Source organism: Lissotriton helveticus, chromosome 1_2 (genome assembly GCF_964261635.1).
Source record: "Lissotriton helveticus chromosome 1_2, aLisHel1.1, whole genome shotgun sequence".
NCBI lineage: Eukaryota > Metazoa > Chordata > Amphibia > Caudata > Salamandridae > Lissotriton > Lissotriton helveticus.
The window spans coordinates 297,175,082-297,192,694 of NC_136058.1; the positions used below are offsets into that span (position 1 = coordinate 297,175,082).

At 44.3% G+C, this 17,613-nt stretch overlaps 1 protein-coding gene across 1 annotated transcript in view; it reads left to right on the forward strand.

Annotated features, from left to right (window-relative positions):
* HECTD3 (HECT domain E3 ubiquitin protein ligase 3) overlaps window positions 1-17,613 on the forward strand; it is a 329,773-nt gene that overhangs the window by 188,278 nt on the left and 123,882 nt on the right. The window contains exons 9-12 of the mRNA XM_078671763.1: window positions 963-1,044; window positions 6,118-6,300; window positions 7,638-7,690; window positions 16,643-16,707. Coding sequence (XP_078527889.1) covers window positions 963-1,044; window positions 6,118-6,300; window positions 7,638-7,690; window positions 16,643-16,707 — 383 coding nt within the window. The remainder of the gene's footprint in view (window positions 1-962; window positions 1,045-6,117; window positions 6,301-7,637; window positions 7,691-16,642; window positions 16,708-17,613) is intronic.

Here is a 17,613-nt window from a genome sequence, read left to right on the forward strand (position 1 = left end):
GCAGATTCCTTATCTATCCACCCATCCTCCCCTCTCTGCGAACGGATTTCTAGAGACAGGGCTGTTCCTCTTTCAGGGCCCTAGTTTTCCACCCCAGTATCCTGTGTTTTTCGTGACTCTGTGCTCCTGGTGTAGAAAGTTGTAAAAAGAAACTAACTTCAACGCGTTGGGGAAGGACTGTATAGACATCATTTACATCACTTCCTGTGCAGACAATGCCACGTGGAGCAGATCGACGCCACCTACCAGCGCACAGGGGTACTGCTAGCAAAAACTTTCCGGGTCCAGTCTGTTGCCTTGGGATAATTCTAATGTAAGAAATCTGTGGCTAGATAGTCTCTACCAGAAAAGGTGTTACCAAAGGTAAGTAACTTGTTCTTTAATGTCAAAACACGTCACTGATATGGCAGCCAGATCTGATGATTTTGGGAATCCGTATAACTCCTTGCATTGCGAAAGGGAATGTAGACTACTGCCTTTCTGCAAATTAAAAAGCTTGCCTTAGTTTTGACTAAGAACTGCGGGATAGTCTGCTTCTGTCATTGCGTGCCAAGAATCACTGGTGTTAGACATCACAAAAGGTTGCTTTGCAGCTCTGACATGACTAGTCTTTCTCTAAGTTTTATGTTCTTAGTGTTTCTACCAGACTTAATGCATGGTTTCTCTAGCTTGCCGGCTTTAAATCTGGTTCTACCGATACTGTCTGCTGACTTTCTTACTCCTTAGCTGCCGAGCAGGAAGTGAGAGGCAAATGGACGTAACTGACTGGAGGGGCGGTGCAGAGGATCAGGAGTATAAATAATTACAAGCACACAGCAGGGACTTGGTACTGACACACATCAGTTTTTGTAGAAGCTCTATTTTAAAAGAAGTCTACTTTAAGAAGCAGTATCTGGCCCCAGAACTATGTGCTAAACTAAGCCCAAGGGCCACAGTATTTTAATATTTCCTCTTTTCCTTAGGTTTGTAAAACTGCAAGACAGTGTCCTGCACCACCTCGTTCCAGCATGGGATCACGCCATGGGAACCTTCAGCCAATTAAAGGTGTGTATGAACTAAACCTGCTGTGAAAAGGCAAGGAAGACTAGCTGGCAAATGCGGATAGGTGGACAGGACTAAGGTTAGATCAGTAGGAGCCCTCCTTGCAAGAGTCTCATGATTCTTGATGCTTCTAGCGGCCTTGTAATCAGCCCCACTGAAGATAAGGTCTTCAGAGTTACCTCTACCTATCATGCTTGTCCGGGAGTCAGTGAAGAATTACTGGGGTAAGCGGACAGAGAATTACTGATTTCCTCAGTAATTTCTTACTACTCAGGAGATTCTCTGCGTTCATCCCAGAATACCCCTTAACTCTGCATTCCCAGACTTAATGGGACTCCTCATTATCTCCAGTGATATTGAATTAACTCCCCAGCATCCTTAATGAAGCCTTTGGTCCCAATTACAACTTGCTCGTATTCCCGGGGCACCTGGTACCTGAAATTACCAGACCCATCAGTATTCTGATTAATGTGATAAACCTGTGGATCCGAACATTTCTGTAGTGACACCGCTGCACAAAGCATCTAATATCTTCTTGTAAAAATGCAGCCAAAAAGTAGAAATTACTGCGGGCATTGGATGTGATCAGATGTTGTTGTCTTAAGTGTATTTGTAAATCGCTTTTATGAAGAAGCCCCTCGTCCCTGTAGAATGAACACAACCTCGTAACAAAACCTCGAGTTATAGACCTTAAATGATTAAAAGCAAGAGCATTTCCTGAAATGTAGAATACAGGTTTTGGAATGTAGGGATAGAGGTAGCTAGATTCAGATTTTTGCAGAAGCTATATAAATACATTGTCTCCGAACAAGGTTGATTTTGATCTTTGGATAGAGAAGAGATATGAGATACATGTTTCTTCTCGGGTTGTGCCACAAAAAAATTGGAAACCAAACACATTGGAAAACGTTGTATTGTGCCTTGTGCAATATCGTCATGGATTTGAAGGTATTTCTGTGACATACTGGTATCCACTGACGGGATCCTAAGCTGAATGTAATACTGTGCCTCTAGCCACAGCCACCAAAGGCAAGCTCCTGTGTTTTGCACAATTTAAAGAGGTTGACTCAGTTTGTTAGAAAAGGGCCAAGAAGACTGAATTAGAGTAGTCTAATTTGACTGGATTCATGTAATAACTACAAGTACATGGAAGTCAACTTCCAGAAAAGAGTATTTTCTTTAGAATTTTGCGCTGAAGGAAGGAGCGTTTTGCTTCCTAATTGGTCTGAAGTTCCAATGACAGCAAAGAGCCATGATGAATCCCTAAATTTCCTATGGTGTTAACATAGACCAAGAAAGTTTGTTCCTTTGATCGATACTAAGAGGGCTAGCAGGACATCGGCTTTTAGAAGACATTCGTTCATGATGTCATGGTTAGAATGAGGAACATAAGTACTCTGACGGCATGAGATGGTGAAGATAAACGCGGTGTCATCTGCATGCATATAAAATGTATCCCCTATTGAGAGCAGGTGGCCAGATGTACAAATGGAATAGCAGTGGGGAGTGGTTAGGACACCACAATTTGCTATCCGGTGATAAGACCTAAAGAGGGGAAGTGAGACAACTAAAGTCTATTAGTAAGAACAGGCTGAATTCAGTTTAATACTTGGCCTGAGAAGCCTGTCTCTTTGAACCTTTTATTGAGTGACATGTTTGATGGTATTGAATGTCTCGAAGATGTCCAAAAGTATGAGTGCTGACACCACCATCATCCACAAACGTTCTAAGGTATTCTGTAACTGAGAGCCCCACTAACGCTGTGCTATGACTGGGCCTAATGCCTGCCTGAATGTTTTCCTGTAACTTATTATCTTCTGCAAATCTCTGAAGTTGTTGGAATACAAGTTTTGATAATATTTTAACTAAAAAGGGTAATAAAGAGAAGTGATAAAAATTACATGGCTCGTCCATGTTAAGTGATGTTCTTTCGCTTTTGGTTTAACAACTGCCTGCCTCTATTCGTCATTGACTTTACCTCATAAAACAGGACTGTCAAAGAGTTTCAGTAGAAAACTGGATGCATATGGTTCAAGTTATGGCCGAATATAGATCATTACAAGAACCAGAAGTGCAGCTTTGCCAGATTGTCAGTTAACTGGACTTCAGTGAAGGGTTACAAATCTATGTTTTCAGCTTAGGATTCTACAGAAAGGGTTATTAATTTTTGAAATACCTCTGTAATTGTCCTCTGGTTCCAAATCATAATTGCATTGTTTCCCAACCCTTGAGTCCCAGGTTTTACAGACCCATTAATGGGCCACTTGTATTGAGGGCATCAGGTGGGTGGAATCTCTAGATGGAGGAAATGGGTAAGAAAGAAGTAAATGGGCTGCATTGTAGAGAATGATGGTAGAGATTAATCAAAGGGGAAGCGGGTGGGTTCGAAAATGGATGGGACAAGTAAGCACTAGGTGGATTAGGATGTAGGTATGACAATATATACATGTAAGCTGGGAACAGGACATTTCATCCTTGGGTAACAACTTGCATGTAGATTTTTCTGTTTTCTCTACATGTTCATTATAAATCTGACTCCCAATTAGTGAGGCAGCTATGTGGGACCCCCCCTCTTCCTTTGATGCAACCAATGCTATAGTTGGGTCATGCAGCCTAAGACAGGGTGTTGAAAGGAGGGATTGGGGTTGGCTGCGTTCACAGAAGAATCACTCTTGGCTCCCTCAATGAGAGGCCAGTCACTGAATGGGGTTGCAGGGAGACCCAGAAAAGACTGAGCAAGATGAAGATAAGAAGCAAGAATTGCAATATAGGGATAACTTTTTGATCATGACCTGGTGCCCTTCTTTCCTACGAAGGTGTCTGTAGGAAGTACTCGCATCTCATAGACTACACTGATTACATTCATGTGGGTTAGTTAGAAAACTGTGAAGTGACCCTGTATAGAATTCCACTGCAATCATGTCCTAACGGAGACCAGACTCCACTGTGTGTCAGTGGAAGATGACTGCTAGATGTTTTCTGACATTGCAAGCACCAAGAAATCAGTTACTGATTGACGCACGACCGTACAAAGTAAACTGTAAAGAAGGCCATGAGCCAGCCTGTATTGTAAGATAAAAAGCATCCGGCGCTGGAACAGACTGTACTGCCATTTGAAGGTGAACAGGTTGGTAGTAGGATATAGTTGGGTAAAATGAAATCAATCAGAGAAGCTGGCTGCATTATCAAGCAGAGAAGGTGAACGCTTCTGAAAGGCTGTACCATCTGCTTACAATCCATCAACTTGGTTTTGTAGGGTGTGGCTAATCACCCGTGAAGGTATCCAGGTGCTAGGTTTTTGCTGCGATCAGTCGAAAAGCCGGGTCTTGAATCTCTTTCTGAATTCCGGGAGAGGAGGAGATGTTCGTAGGTGAAGGGGAAGGTTGTTCCAGGACTTAGTGGCAAGGTAGGAGAAGGATTGTCCTCCATTGTAGCTTCGGCGGTTGCGTGGAGTGTGTGGGATGGCAAGGGAGGCAGAGCGCTGGTGTCTTGAGGGTCGGTGGAAGTTCAGGCGCTGGTTGATGTATGCAGGTGTTTGCTTGTGGAGGGCTATTTGGCATTCTCACTGGAAGGGGAGCCAGTGGAGGTTCTTGAGGTGGGGGGTGATGTGGGTCCTTTTGGGGAGGTTGAAGATGAGACTCACAGCTGGGTTCTGTATCGCTTGGAGTCTCCTCAGGAGTTGGTTGGTGACTCCTGCGTTGCCGTAGTCCAGCTGACTAGTGACTAGGGTTTGAGTGAGCATGTGAAGGGTGAGGTAGCAGGTTGAGTAGACTGCCTTGATCTAGCATCTGATGGTGACTTTGCTGTCCAGGATGATGTCAAGGTTGCAGGTGTGCCCTGTCAGTGTGTGTCTGAGTTTGGAGGGCCATCAGGTGTTGATCCACGGGGTGGTGTTGTTCCCAAAAATCAGCACTTCCGTACTGTCTGTGTTGCACTTCAGGCAGTTGGTCTTCATCAGTCTGCGTCACTCGTCATGCAGTTGAGGAAGTTGGTCCTAGTGGCGGAGGGGTCTGCTGAGAGCGAGAGAATGAGCTGGGTATTGTCTGCTAAGCATATGATGTTGAGGTTATGATGGCTGTGGACATAATGTAAATGTTGAACAGGGTGGGGCTGAGGAATGAACATTGAGGGACGTCACAGATGGTGCTCTTGGGTTCCGAAGTGAAGGGTGGTAGGTGGATTACCTGTGAGCAAGGATGTGATCCATTTAAGTAAGTCTCCCTAGATCCCGGTGTAGTGGATTCTCTTGATGTATGTGTGGTGGGATACAGCATTGAACCTTAAGCCGATTGGGTCATGAGGAAGGTTGTACTACTGAGTTAGTTGTGTCAGCCCTGGTGAGTGTCTGTGTCCAATTCAGGCGAACAGCATTGTCACAGGGTAGGTTTAATGTGTGTTATTTCATCTGAATTTAAATAATTTTAGCTGGAGTAACCAATCCTATATTTCCTTATTATAGCAGGATGTAATGCATGATATAGATGAAGAGGCCTGTGATGGCCTCTTTCAGGTAAATGTCAGCAAAGAATGGAGCCGTGGGTATTGCCTGATGATAGTAAGCAAGTGCCAAGGGAGAATGTACTGATGGCAACCATGCCATTGGAAAAGAGGTTGTGTCAGTTAAAGGTATGCAGGGTATGGTGCAATCTGTGTTATAAAGCAAAAGCTAGCGGGCCTTGCAGCAGGATGTTATTTAGAATAATGTAAAGGTGGGCTGGTCTGAATGTATCTTACTTACATGTAAAGATGTTCTGACCTTTTGGAAGCAATGTACTCCTAGGCAAAGGGGAGCATTCTTTGGGGCATACTTCACTTGCCTGTAAAGGCCAGCTCTAAAAAGGGCAGGCTATTTTGAAAGACCAGGATGAACAGGGCACAGACTAACTGTTCTACATGTCAAAGCAGAGCAGACCTGGAACTTGAGGGAATGTACTTTTAGTTGAGGGCAGGAAAAGCTATTGGCGCTCTACGTCCAGGTAGACATGAGCAGACCCAGTATTCTTCTATAATTTGTTTACAGTCAACTGGAACCTGTTCTCTTGCGATTGTTACCCTGCTCCTCCTCTTCCCCTTTAGTTCATCAAGCAGTTCCTGTTGTTATCAAAACGCCGTGGGCCACTCATCAACCAGTGCTTGAAAGAATCAGAAAGCAGTCGCCCAAACGTGATGCCAAGTCTGTACATCAACCGGAGGAAGGCCATGGAGCACCGAGATAACCCCCTCTTGGACCCTACCTGCAAGAACTCTGTCTTTAGCCAAGTATGTGGCATGGCATGTGTAATTGGTTCCTTTGTGTTCGAATTTGCCGCATCTGATCTGAACGCCAAGGATAATACTCCTCTTCAGTTATGTGTGCTTATGAGGAGGCGGCAGCACAGAATCTTATTGTTTGTCCACAGGTAATCTTTGTGTTGCACCCAAAAGACAAGAACTCCAGCAAGGTATGGTGTAGTGCGGACCGGTTGTGATATCTGTATGTGTCTGAAGCATCATAGGGACCCATATTAGGTTAAGACATAGCAGTGTAATTGGGTTGGTTGGAGTATAAAGCATATTTGTACTTAACCATATCCGTGAAAAGTCCAGGTTCATCTACTTACCTGGCTGGGATTGATAAGGTCGATGCTTCTTTCAGTGGCCTACTTGTGGTGTGTATCTCAATGATATAGGACCTGTCTTCATCCAACTATGGCAGATGGTACAGGCAAGGAACTCTGCATCTAATGAACTCCTCAGTTTTTTGATTAACTTTGTTGAGTAGTTGGATGCAGTGCTCATGCATAGGTTCTCCAGCTTGACAGGTCTCTGTGTAAACATGTTACAGCTCCGCACCTACAAGTCCACCAGTCCTCCTAATCTCAGTTTCTGGTGGAGAAAATTTAGACCAGCTGCATACACTGTAAAAGTAAAATAGTTTATAAGAACCAAATTACAGTGAGACGTTTGGTTAATAGTTATGATTAATTTCTGAATGAACAGCCACTGAAGAAGGAAGTGCAGAAACATCACGTTATCCTTTAGAACACAGCTTGAAATTCCAAGCTCCACAGTCTGGGCAACTGGTAAATACAGACCCAAGAGTCCTTATAATGATGGCTACTGCACATGGTGGGTCCCCTTGTTTTATTAACTCTACATCCTTCAGGGGTTGGTGGAATCAAAATCTTCTTTGTACTTTATTTTCTAGTCATGTTTCAAAATGGGACATTGAAAGGTTAAGACAAAAAATACCTGCGAATAAAGTCTAAATACAAAAATGAGTTTAAGGTGTATGTCAGCAACCCAGCCTGAGAGGAAAAGCCTGTCATTTGGCGACATGGTTTCTTTTATGCTGAGTTTGGAGACTTGTTATATCAAACTTGTTTAGCCTGCTAATTACCTTGACTTTACAGTGGCAGAACGTCTTGGCCTTTAGGTTCACTGGCTTAACAGAAAGGGCTTTAATACATCTCACACCATCGCTTAGTTCCTACCCACAACAAAAAAGAACTCCTGCCAGCCAAAGAACTCTGCCTTCAATCCTCCCATATACCAAAGTCTTGGTGCAGTTACTGGCTTTAAAACTCTCTAACCATAAGCTGCTCTCTGTTTCCTAGGTTTATGAAGGTTTGAAGCCGTCTGATAAGTATGAGAAGCCGCTGGACTACAGGTATTTGCATTAAAATAACACGCACTGTTAGAATTTCTTCCTCCGTATAGGCAAGTTGGAACTATCCATGAGTTTAATAGCAGGAAAAAGGTTTTCTCAGTGCAAAGATCTTATTGTCAGGAGAAGGGAACTGGGTTTGTTGGCGAGCTGGCTACAAAGAACAATCTTGATATGGTTTGGGTACATCATTTTGGATATCATTCAAAGGAAAGTTTTGCGGTATTGACCAAGCTGTGCTAATGTTGTTAATCAACAGTAGGATGTGTTGCAAATGGGGATTGAGTAACTGTCTGAGCTGTGCTGAGAATTGGTATGCGCCAAGTCTGAGAGGAGGCAGGTCAGGTTAGAGAAGCATTTACTGAGCTTAGCAAAGCAGTATGTATGCAAAACAGGCTAAAGGCGCATTGACCGAGCTGGCTGGGCATGAGCATGAGAAGAGTGTAAACCGAGATCAGCATTGAGAAGTATTGTGGAGCGAAATTGCAAGATACATTGAGACCTAGATATGTCACACTTGTCCACTTCCCCCTCCCCACCAAATGGAGCTATGGTACAAAGACGCTAACCCAAAATAAAGTACTGAAATGCACCTCCTCAAACACACAGAGACATGGCTGTTTCATTTGTTTCGTAGAGTTATACAAAAATAGACAGCCAGATAGGGAGCTAAACAACCCATCATACAGATGAGAAGCTCAGCACATACAATTCCAGAAAGAAAAGTCAAAAAACAATTAAACCAAGAAGAGTGATTCACAGAGACTAGCAAAAAGGCACTTAACAATATCAGAAATTACCCCTTTGGAACTTGAGTAGACCGTAAGATGCTTCCACCTAAAAATTATAAATAAAGCATAGGTTTTGACCATTTTATAGGCATAGAGTCGGTGCCTAATGTTAGCCAGCGAGTCCCGGTGGAGGCCACCAGCACTCATTTGTGGGGACCAGAAGTTATTTTTCTTCATCAGACATTTACTAATAGCAAACAAGGGAAAACACACAGAGAAAAGAAGATAGCAAGAAAGGCGAAAATACTATCACAAAAGGAGAAAAAAAGAACTTGAAAGAGTGAGATGAAGGATGGGGAGGCTTGTAATGGGGAGTAGATTACAGTGGCAGGAGGTGGAATGAAGATTGTGCAGCCATGGTAGAAAGTGCGCTGACATTTAATGGCCATAGGCTTCTGAGCAGAGCTTTGGGCACCAACTCTCATTTTACAAATTAAGCACTGCATAAAGTATTAATAGTAGACTAGCAGGGACTAGTACAGAGCAGTGCTCTGATGTATTCTACAGCTGGGCTATGGTGGTTTAATAGATTATTGTAACAGAGGCTGCAGCAGAGTATTGTGCACTTTAATTTCTGATGGATACTTTTAACTGCTGATTCCTTACTTAGTGAATACCCCCAGGCACCAGATTGGAACTGGAGACTTTTCTCAGAATTCCTTCACGCGTCGGTAGGTGGTCATGTGGCTACACATCTGATCCATCCCACCCTAGAAGTGACGTTGGGACCCAACATAGGCATCACCTCCTTGCACTGATAACAGTTTTTTTCTTTCTGCTCCGTTCAATGCGGCTCTGGAGCTCACTCCTCAAATTCTGTCAGGACTGACGGACTATATTTTTGATACTTTTCAAAAATATTTCCAGTGTGCAGGATTCCCCCTAAAATTGCAGGGTTTAAACATAGTAAGGATTGCTACAAACTGATCCCATGACAGACCCTCACAATGGCTGTCTTTGGTGTCTGGCTCCTCACAAAATTGGACGACGTCCGATAAATGCGCTTGTTTGAATCCAAAGACCATTCTGGATCTAGGCCAAGTTGTATGTCGCGGAATTTCAAAGAAAACCAGGGAAGGCCCGATCTTACTTGATCCTAGTGTCGCTCAAAAGTCACGGACACTGACTTGTTACAGAGGCAGATTCCTCAAGCATTGTTCTTCAAGATCGCGATTATCAGTTTAGTCAAAATAAAAGGAGAACCATAAGTCCACAAACAACTCCCATCATGAGGAGTCTCAGTCGAAACAAGTGTAATGCTCTGTCGCTATGCTTAGATCCATACCACATGATTTTCTAATGACGTTCACCAATTCTTGATGGGCATGCCATTTAATGGCATACGTCTCTTTGAAGACGAGGCAGACTCGGATGTATGACATTACAACGCATGCTTTTACCACGCATGCCTTTACAACGCGGTATTTACAACGCATGCCTTTACAACGCATAGCGCTTTGGGGTGCTGGATAGTGAATAGTTTAATTTACTATTCCAACTCCAGTCCCCATGGAAAGTAGGGAAGGTGTTGGATAGTAAATTAAATTTATTCCCTATCCTAGAGCGCCCCCCAGCGCAATGCGTTGTAATGGTTTGCGTTGTAAATACCGCGTTGTAAAGGCACTACGTTGTAAAAGTTGCGTTGTAAAGGTTGTTCACTGGCTGACTCAGCCTTGGAGTGATTTTAGGAAAGCAAGGCAACCGAGCCCTGCCTTAAGCTTCCCCTGCCTGCTCGGCGCCCCTTTCAAAGCTTTAGAAGAGGGTTCCAGCATCCAGGCCCCAGGGGCAAAGTACTGAACAAATCTCTGCCCCCTTGGTGACAGAGAAGGTCTGAGGCGTTCAACCTATCCTCCGTCTTCTCCCTCTGAACTCACAAAGAGCAAGTTGAAAATGTCCACTCTGGACCAAGTTCTGTCTGACCTGGATGCAGTAGACTGGATGGTGGCGTTGGATGTGCAGGAAGCCTATTTCCAAAATCCAGGCTTTCAGTCCCATAGATGTTACCTGCGGTTTTTAGATAGGCCACAAGCACTTTCAGTTCTCAGTGCTCCCCTTTGACTTTACCAGTGCACCATGGGTGTTCAAAGATGGGTAGTGACCAATATCATATTTTTCATGGAGGTTGGGAACACCAGTCTTCCCATACTTCGACAATTGGTTAGTAAAGGCAAGCTTGCCTCAGACACCACCTCCAGTGGACAGCCAGCCAGCTGACATTGGTTGGGTTTTCCATCTACATGCCAAAGTTACACCTAACTCCTTCACAGAGGCTCTTCAATGGAGCCACCCTGTCAAGGTGCTCTTCCAAACCTTCCTGCCAACTCAATAAGTCCAGAACACTTGGGCTATGATCCAGGTGGTTTACTCCTTGGCCTTGGTCTCAGTGAGAGCAGGTCTGGGGCCTCCTGAATTGTGCTTGTGGACAGCACCAATTGGCAAATATGGGTTCGGCAGTGGGATCTGAAGTCTTAGTGGGGTCTGCACCAATACAACCTTTCAGATTCGCTCCAGATGTCGTAGGGGACTGCAAAAGACCTGTAGTGGAGGCTTCTGGAGTGGTGGCAGACTCTTCTCCTTACCCCACCCAGAACGAACGGTTGTTCTGAATGCTTCGTTGGTGGGTCAGGGGGATCATCTGGGAGAATTGGAGATAAGAGGCCTCTGGTTTTCGACAGAAGCCTATCTCCACATCAACTAGTTGTAAATGCGGGCGATTTGCTGGACACTAAAAGTGTTCCTCTCTTCCCACAAGCAGGAACGGGTGCAGATTTTCTTGAACAAGACCACTGCCATGTGGTACTGCAATATACATGGTGGAGTGGGGGTCATGGCGCCTGTACAAAGAGGTTCTGTGTCTCTGGAAATGGCTGAATTATCAGGACATCGCTCTGGTTGTACAGCAACTAGCAGGATCGTTAAACGTCTGGGCAGATAGACTCAGATGATGTTGCCTTGTGGATCACGAATGGCAGATGTACTCAAGTGTTGCACAAGTCGTCTTTGAGCAGTGGGAAAAACCCTGGTTCAATCTTTTTGACACTGTAGAGAACCACAGTGTCATTGCTTTTGCGCATACGAGCTCCCAAGGCAGTTCTCACTCAGTGATGGCTTTCATTTGGATTGGAGCTCGAGACTCCTGTACACCCTCTTGGCTCTGTCTCTACTGCCCAGAGTTCTTACAAGACCAGGCATGACCAATCCCAAGTGTTCCAAGTGACTGGGCGAGGAGACTGTGGTACCTGGAACATCTGGCCATGAGAATTTATCCTTCAATTTGGCTGCCCCTTCTGGAGGATTTCCTGTTGCAGCAGCAGGGCAAGGTCCTGCACCTGATTCTGCTCAACCTACACCGCCATGCTTGGAGATTGAGTGGCATTTGATCTCCCTCACGTACTAGTGAGTGTTATCTTGGCAACCAGGCCTTCCTCCACTAAAACAGTCTACCTGGAGGATCGGGTAAGTTTGTTGTCTGGTGTTATTCCCAAAAGATCCAGCTTTTACAAGCACATTTTGCTGACATTCCTCTGTTGTACATCTTTAGCCAAGCAATGCCTTGCTGTGGCAGCGGTAAAGGTTATTTATCCGCTCTTTCAGCCTTCCTATGTTTGGCTGATCAGCTATCTTTATTTAAATGATTGAGGTGATCCACTTTCTTAAAGGGCTGACGAGCATGTTCTAATCAATACCATTTGTAATGCCTCAGTGGTACCTCAGTTTGGTCCTCACATTTCCTATGTGCCCTCCATTTGAGCCAATGCACAGCTGTTCCCTTAGACTGCTTATTTTGAAGAGGGCATTACTCATTGCAATAAAATATGCTTGTTGCGTGAGTGAACCGCGGGCTATCTGTCCAGCAACTGTATATCACCTTCTTTCCAGACAAGCTAGTGCTCTGAACAAAAGCAGAGTTCCGACATAGGACGGTCTATTACTGAGCCTCCCTACTTTGCCTCATCTCCTCCATCTAAAGAGGAAATAAGACTTCACTGCCTTGACCTTAAGAGAATCCTGATTTTCTACATTTATCGTACCAAATAATGTCATGTGGACGATCTGGTCTTTATGGGAGAGAAAAGCTGAACCAAAATTAACCATCTTAAGATGGATTGTCCTGCGTATCCAAATCTGTTATTGATTGGCCAAGAAACAGCCTCCAGAAGGCCTATTTGCTCATTTGATTTGCTCAAAGCAAAGACTGCTACCATTGCGCTGGCACCTGTTGTGCCAGTCTTGGACATTTGCCAGGCTGTTATGGTGGTATCAGTCTGTATGTTCAGAAGGCACTGCTGCCTAAATAGCCAGATTTGGTAAGATGGGCACTTTACCCGATCTGTCCTGCAAGATTTCATGGTCTGAGCCATTCCACTGACCAGCCACTTGGGGAGGTAATGCTTTGGTATTTATTCACAAGTTGAGAAATCTGAGGTTATAAGTATCCATCAGAATAACTAGTTACTTACCTTTGATAACAATCTTTCTGGTGAATACTATATTTAACCCAGTTTCTTCATGGACCCAGGGGTGGGGAATTCCTATCTCCCGACGCCCGAGACATCTAGATTTCTTAGGAGGGCAAGAGGTTTTAATTTGCATTTTGTCCAAAGGACAAGTAGACAGTTTAATGGTGCTGGGGCCTGCACTTTAATTTCCCCAGAGCAGAACAACAACAGAGATATAGCAGAGCTCAAAGTTGCAGCCAGCTCCATAAGCTTGTGTGGCCCCCAGGCCCGCCCCTGTTCCTTTTATTTTCTTTGAGCATGAGACAAACATCGTGCTTCTGCAGCTCCAGAACACTCACAGCACTGGCATGTAAGAGGCTGCCTTATCTGCCTCTTGGCCCCTTGCTCTGACTTGAACAGTCTATGACCCCTGCGTTTTAATCTCTGCTCCACTCTTGGGCCTCATAAGGCCCCAAGAGCAGTGCTTTCCCTTCTCATGCACTTCGTGCACCCCCTTCTTTGCACTTTGCCTTTCCTGTACACTTTGTTTCACCCGGTGCCTAAACCTGCTGACACAGCCCTCTCTGACAGCCCGGACCTGCTCCCCTTGGCCTCTTGTTTTCTTAGTCATTCAGGGCTTATATTAACGTTCATAAGTTTCTCCATGAGGCTTTAATGCAGGACAAAGGCCACCCCAATTTCTGTCATCTCACTTTGTGCGTACACCAGGGGCATTTTGAACACACTGCCATAGCAACTACAGCAGCTGTGGAGTTCTTGATGGGCAGTCTGCAGGTCTGCACACAAAGGCCCATAATGGATTTGAAAGGGGTGGGTGGATGAGTGATAGGGTGGATGAATAGATGCATGGAAGAATACGTGAGAGGGTGGATGTATAGATGCATGGATGAATAAGTGAAAGAGTGGATGATAGATAAAACCATTAATGAGTGAAAGTGTGGATGGATAGATGCATGTATGAATGAGTGAAAGGTTGGATGAATAGGTGCATAGATGAATGGGTGGAGTGAAAGGGTGGATGGATAGATGCATGAATGAATGAGTGAAATGATGGATGTAAGGAAGGATGCGTGAAAGAATGGATGGGCAAGGGTGAAAAGATGGATGGGGATGGATGGATGGGGTGAAAGTGGATGGATGAGTGAAAGGATGGATGGCTGAATGAAAGGGGGATTAATGGTTGGGAGATAGAGTAGATGAATGGGTGGATGGCTGAGTGGATGGGTGGATGAATCGGTGGGTGGGTAGGTGGCTAGCTGGGTGGAAGGGTGGATGGATGGGTGGATAGTTGAGTGTAAAGGTGGATGGAGGGATTAGTGAAAGGGTGGATGGAGGGATTAGTAAAAGGGTGGATGGATATATGAGCGAAATGGAAGATGGATGGGGTAAAAGGGTGGATTGATGAGCTAAAGCATAAATGGAGGACGTGAAAGGGTGGAAGGATATACGAGTGAAAAGGAGGATGGATGTATGAGCAAAAGGATGGAGGGATGTGTGAAAGGGTGGATGAATATGAGCGAAAAGGAGGATGTGTGGGGTGAAAGGATGGATGAGCAAAAGGATGGATGAGTGAAAGGAAGGCGGGATGGATGAGTTTGATAGATAGGTTTGGAGATGGAAGGATAGGTATGAACAGGGGCTTCGTGAACACCCCACTTTAGCAGCTACTGTAGAGGTGGAGCTCTTGATGGGCCTCTTCTGTCTGCAGCTCGACAGACAAAGGCTCATAATTAATGTGAAAGGGTGCGTGTGAGTGAAAGGATGGATGCATGTGTGGGTGAAAGGATGAGTGAGTGTAAGTGTTGCTGGCTAAATGCATGGATGAATGAGTGACAGGGATGAATGAGTGACAGGGATGGTTGAGTGACGGGGATAGTGGATGGACAAAGGATGTTATAATGAAGGAAAAGCTGAATGGATGGATGGGTTACAGGGTGTATGGATTAGGGAGCGAAAGGATGGATGAGTGTAAAGGATAAATGGATGAGTGGAAGGATGGATTGGTGGATTGGTAGATGGGTGGGTGGATGGATGAGTGAAAGGGTGGATGGATAAGTGAAAGGTTGGATGGATAAGTGAAAGGATGGATGGATAGATGGATGGAGGGGAAGGGTGGCTGTATGGATGAGCGAAAGGATGGACAGATGGCTGAAATGGTTAGGTTTGGAGATGGATGGGTAGGTTTGGATATTGAAGAGCGGATGGACTGACAAATCAACAGAGGGACGAACATATTGGTGAAAGGCTAATGGATGAAAGAATGAATGGATGACCATGTAAAGATGAAATGCTAGATATCAGTGGGTGAAAGGATGAATGGATGGATGCTTAGATGGAAGAGACAGAGCAATTCTGGAGAGGACTCTTGTGACTTTTTTCGCTTGCTTGGTGGCATAAGAGCTTTGGATCAAATTGGGGGGTATTTCAATTTTCTGGTTACTCACTTGGCCTGCATTATGCTCCTTTCTCTACCTGAGGATTATCAGGTAGGTGTGGTGCTGTTCTCCAGCACGTTCTTACTAGACAGCCAGTATTTGGTCTCATAAAGGCCTCATTGCCATAGAAATTCCTGGTACTGAACAAAACTATTTTGTAAAAGAGCAGAATGTTGTCACACACAATGAAGCCAGCCGATAGATAGGATGAGAAAGCATTTAAATAAAAACAAAAAGTCTTGGTTAACTCAGATTGAATTAGGGGCTAAAATGTTAAAGAAAATCACAAAAGTGCACCCAGGATATATGTCCTTATATTAATGCAGATTTATGTTTTTCATGAATTCACATGAATTTCCTTAAGTAGGCCAGGAAACCATAATTCTAGAAAATATTTGTGAATTGCATTTTAGCATGAGCAAAGATGAATGTGCCCCAGTGGAAATCTGAGTGTTTACAAGTTCACTTTTCCTCGAACCACATTTTTCCCAGCCCTGGAAGAAACTTTACTTCTGCCGTTGTCAGGGGTAGTAAATTTCCAACCTTTCTCAGTATGGGAAAAGCTTAGTGAAAACCCCCAAAAGTCAAATCCTTTTATAGTATTAGCCTGACATTAACCAGAGAGGCTACTATCAGAGTTCTTCTATATTGAGATGGCTGCCATTATTTTACGGCGCACTATGTGGCACCAAAGGGACAAGTGGATTTTGTTACAGGACAAGTAGGTTTATGAAGCTACTTGTCCCTTGGACAAGTACATATTTCATTAAATTCCACACCCCTGTGGACCCAACCCTTCTCTGCGGAATAGATTCCTCTAGTTCATACTAATAAAATTCCAATCTATAATCTGCATGCTGGCACACTTGGATTATTAAAGGTTCCATGTCTGCCGGCGCAGACCGAGATCAGGATGAAGCTGACATCAGGGAGTGAAAGTCGTGGCCTTATATGAGTCCTTGTCTCCCTTCCGAGGTCGGGTAGTCCCGAACGATACCACCTACTGGCGCGTTAGGGAATTGCTGAGAAAATTCTCCAGAGCCATTTATTTTGGCTTCACGAGATGAGGAATCTGTGGTTAAATAGAGGATCCACCAGAAAGAGCGTTACTGAAGGTAAATATAATTTCTTCTGTTTTATTAGAGCAGTGGGGACTGATGATATTTTATTTCAAGGGGTTCTGATATTTTTGGGCAAATTGGTAAATGCTGCAGTGGTTTGCCAACGTTCACCTCATGTTACGTAAACTAACCTATTGTTCCATTACAGGTGGTCCGTGCGCTATGACCAGTGGTGGGAGTGCAAGTTCATCGCTGAAGGCATTATTGACCAAGGTAAATTCCTCCTAAACTGCAGTAAAAAATGTAAATAGTATGTGCATCAGAGAATGTACTGTAGACAGCTCAATGGTTCAGTGTGGCTGTGAACTGTTTACAATATTATTATTTTTCAATTTTCTCTTACTATACAGAATATAATTTCTACTAACACTAATTGTTTGTGCTAGCTCCCTGATTATTAGTGTACTTTTCAAGCCTATGACTAGTTACCTTAATTCACTAATTGGACCTTTTAACATAGTGTGTTAGAACCACCAATATAAAAACTACTTGTGCTGCCACTGAAAGAACTAATAACAAGGCAGTCATGGTAAATACATTTGCCATCACTTGCTTTTGTTGTGGAAGTAGTAACGTGAGATCTACAAATTGCTGATATTCCTACCCAGCTGAGTCCATCAGAGTTAGAAGTATGTTTTCGTCTTTTGAAGAATCTTACATTCTTCAAATGTAAGACTAACTACTCTACTGATAGTTAGAGCATACAGGTTACCCTCCCTCTCTGCATTACAAGCGTAACTCACCGCAGAAAACAACTGAATGTGTCTCAGTCGGCTCATGTTAAATAGGATCAAAACTAAAATAGTTTACAGCACTGTCTTCCCCACGGGAGGTGGCCATACCCGCTAGACTACGTTTGGTTCAGCTAAAGATACTCCACAGGGAGTACTAAAACAGGGTTACCATACACACCATGGGGAGGGCGGAGCACCTCCTCTGCCTGAGAGGTTGTGGGGAGGAAGGAACCTTTTTTCACACCATATGGCAGTGCGTATTTGGCTACGGTTATGAGAACAGTGTCACAGGTGGTGAAGGAGTCGGTGGTCCCCGAACCGAGACTGTGTCTGCTGAACATATGGGAACCAAACGACCTTACCCACCCAGCTCAGAATTGGGTGA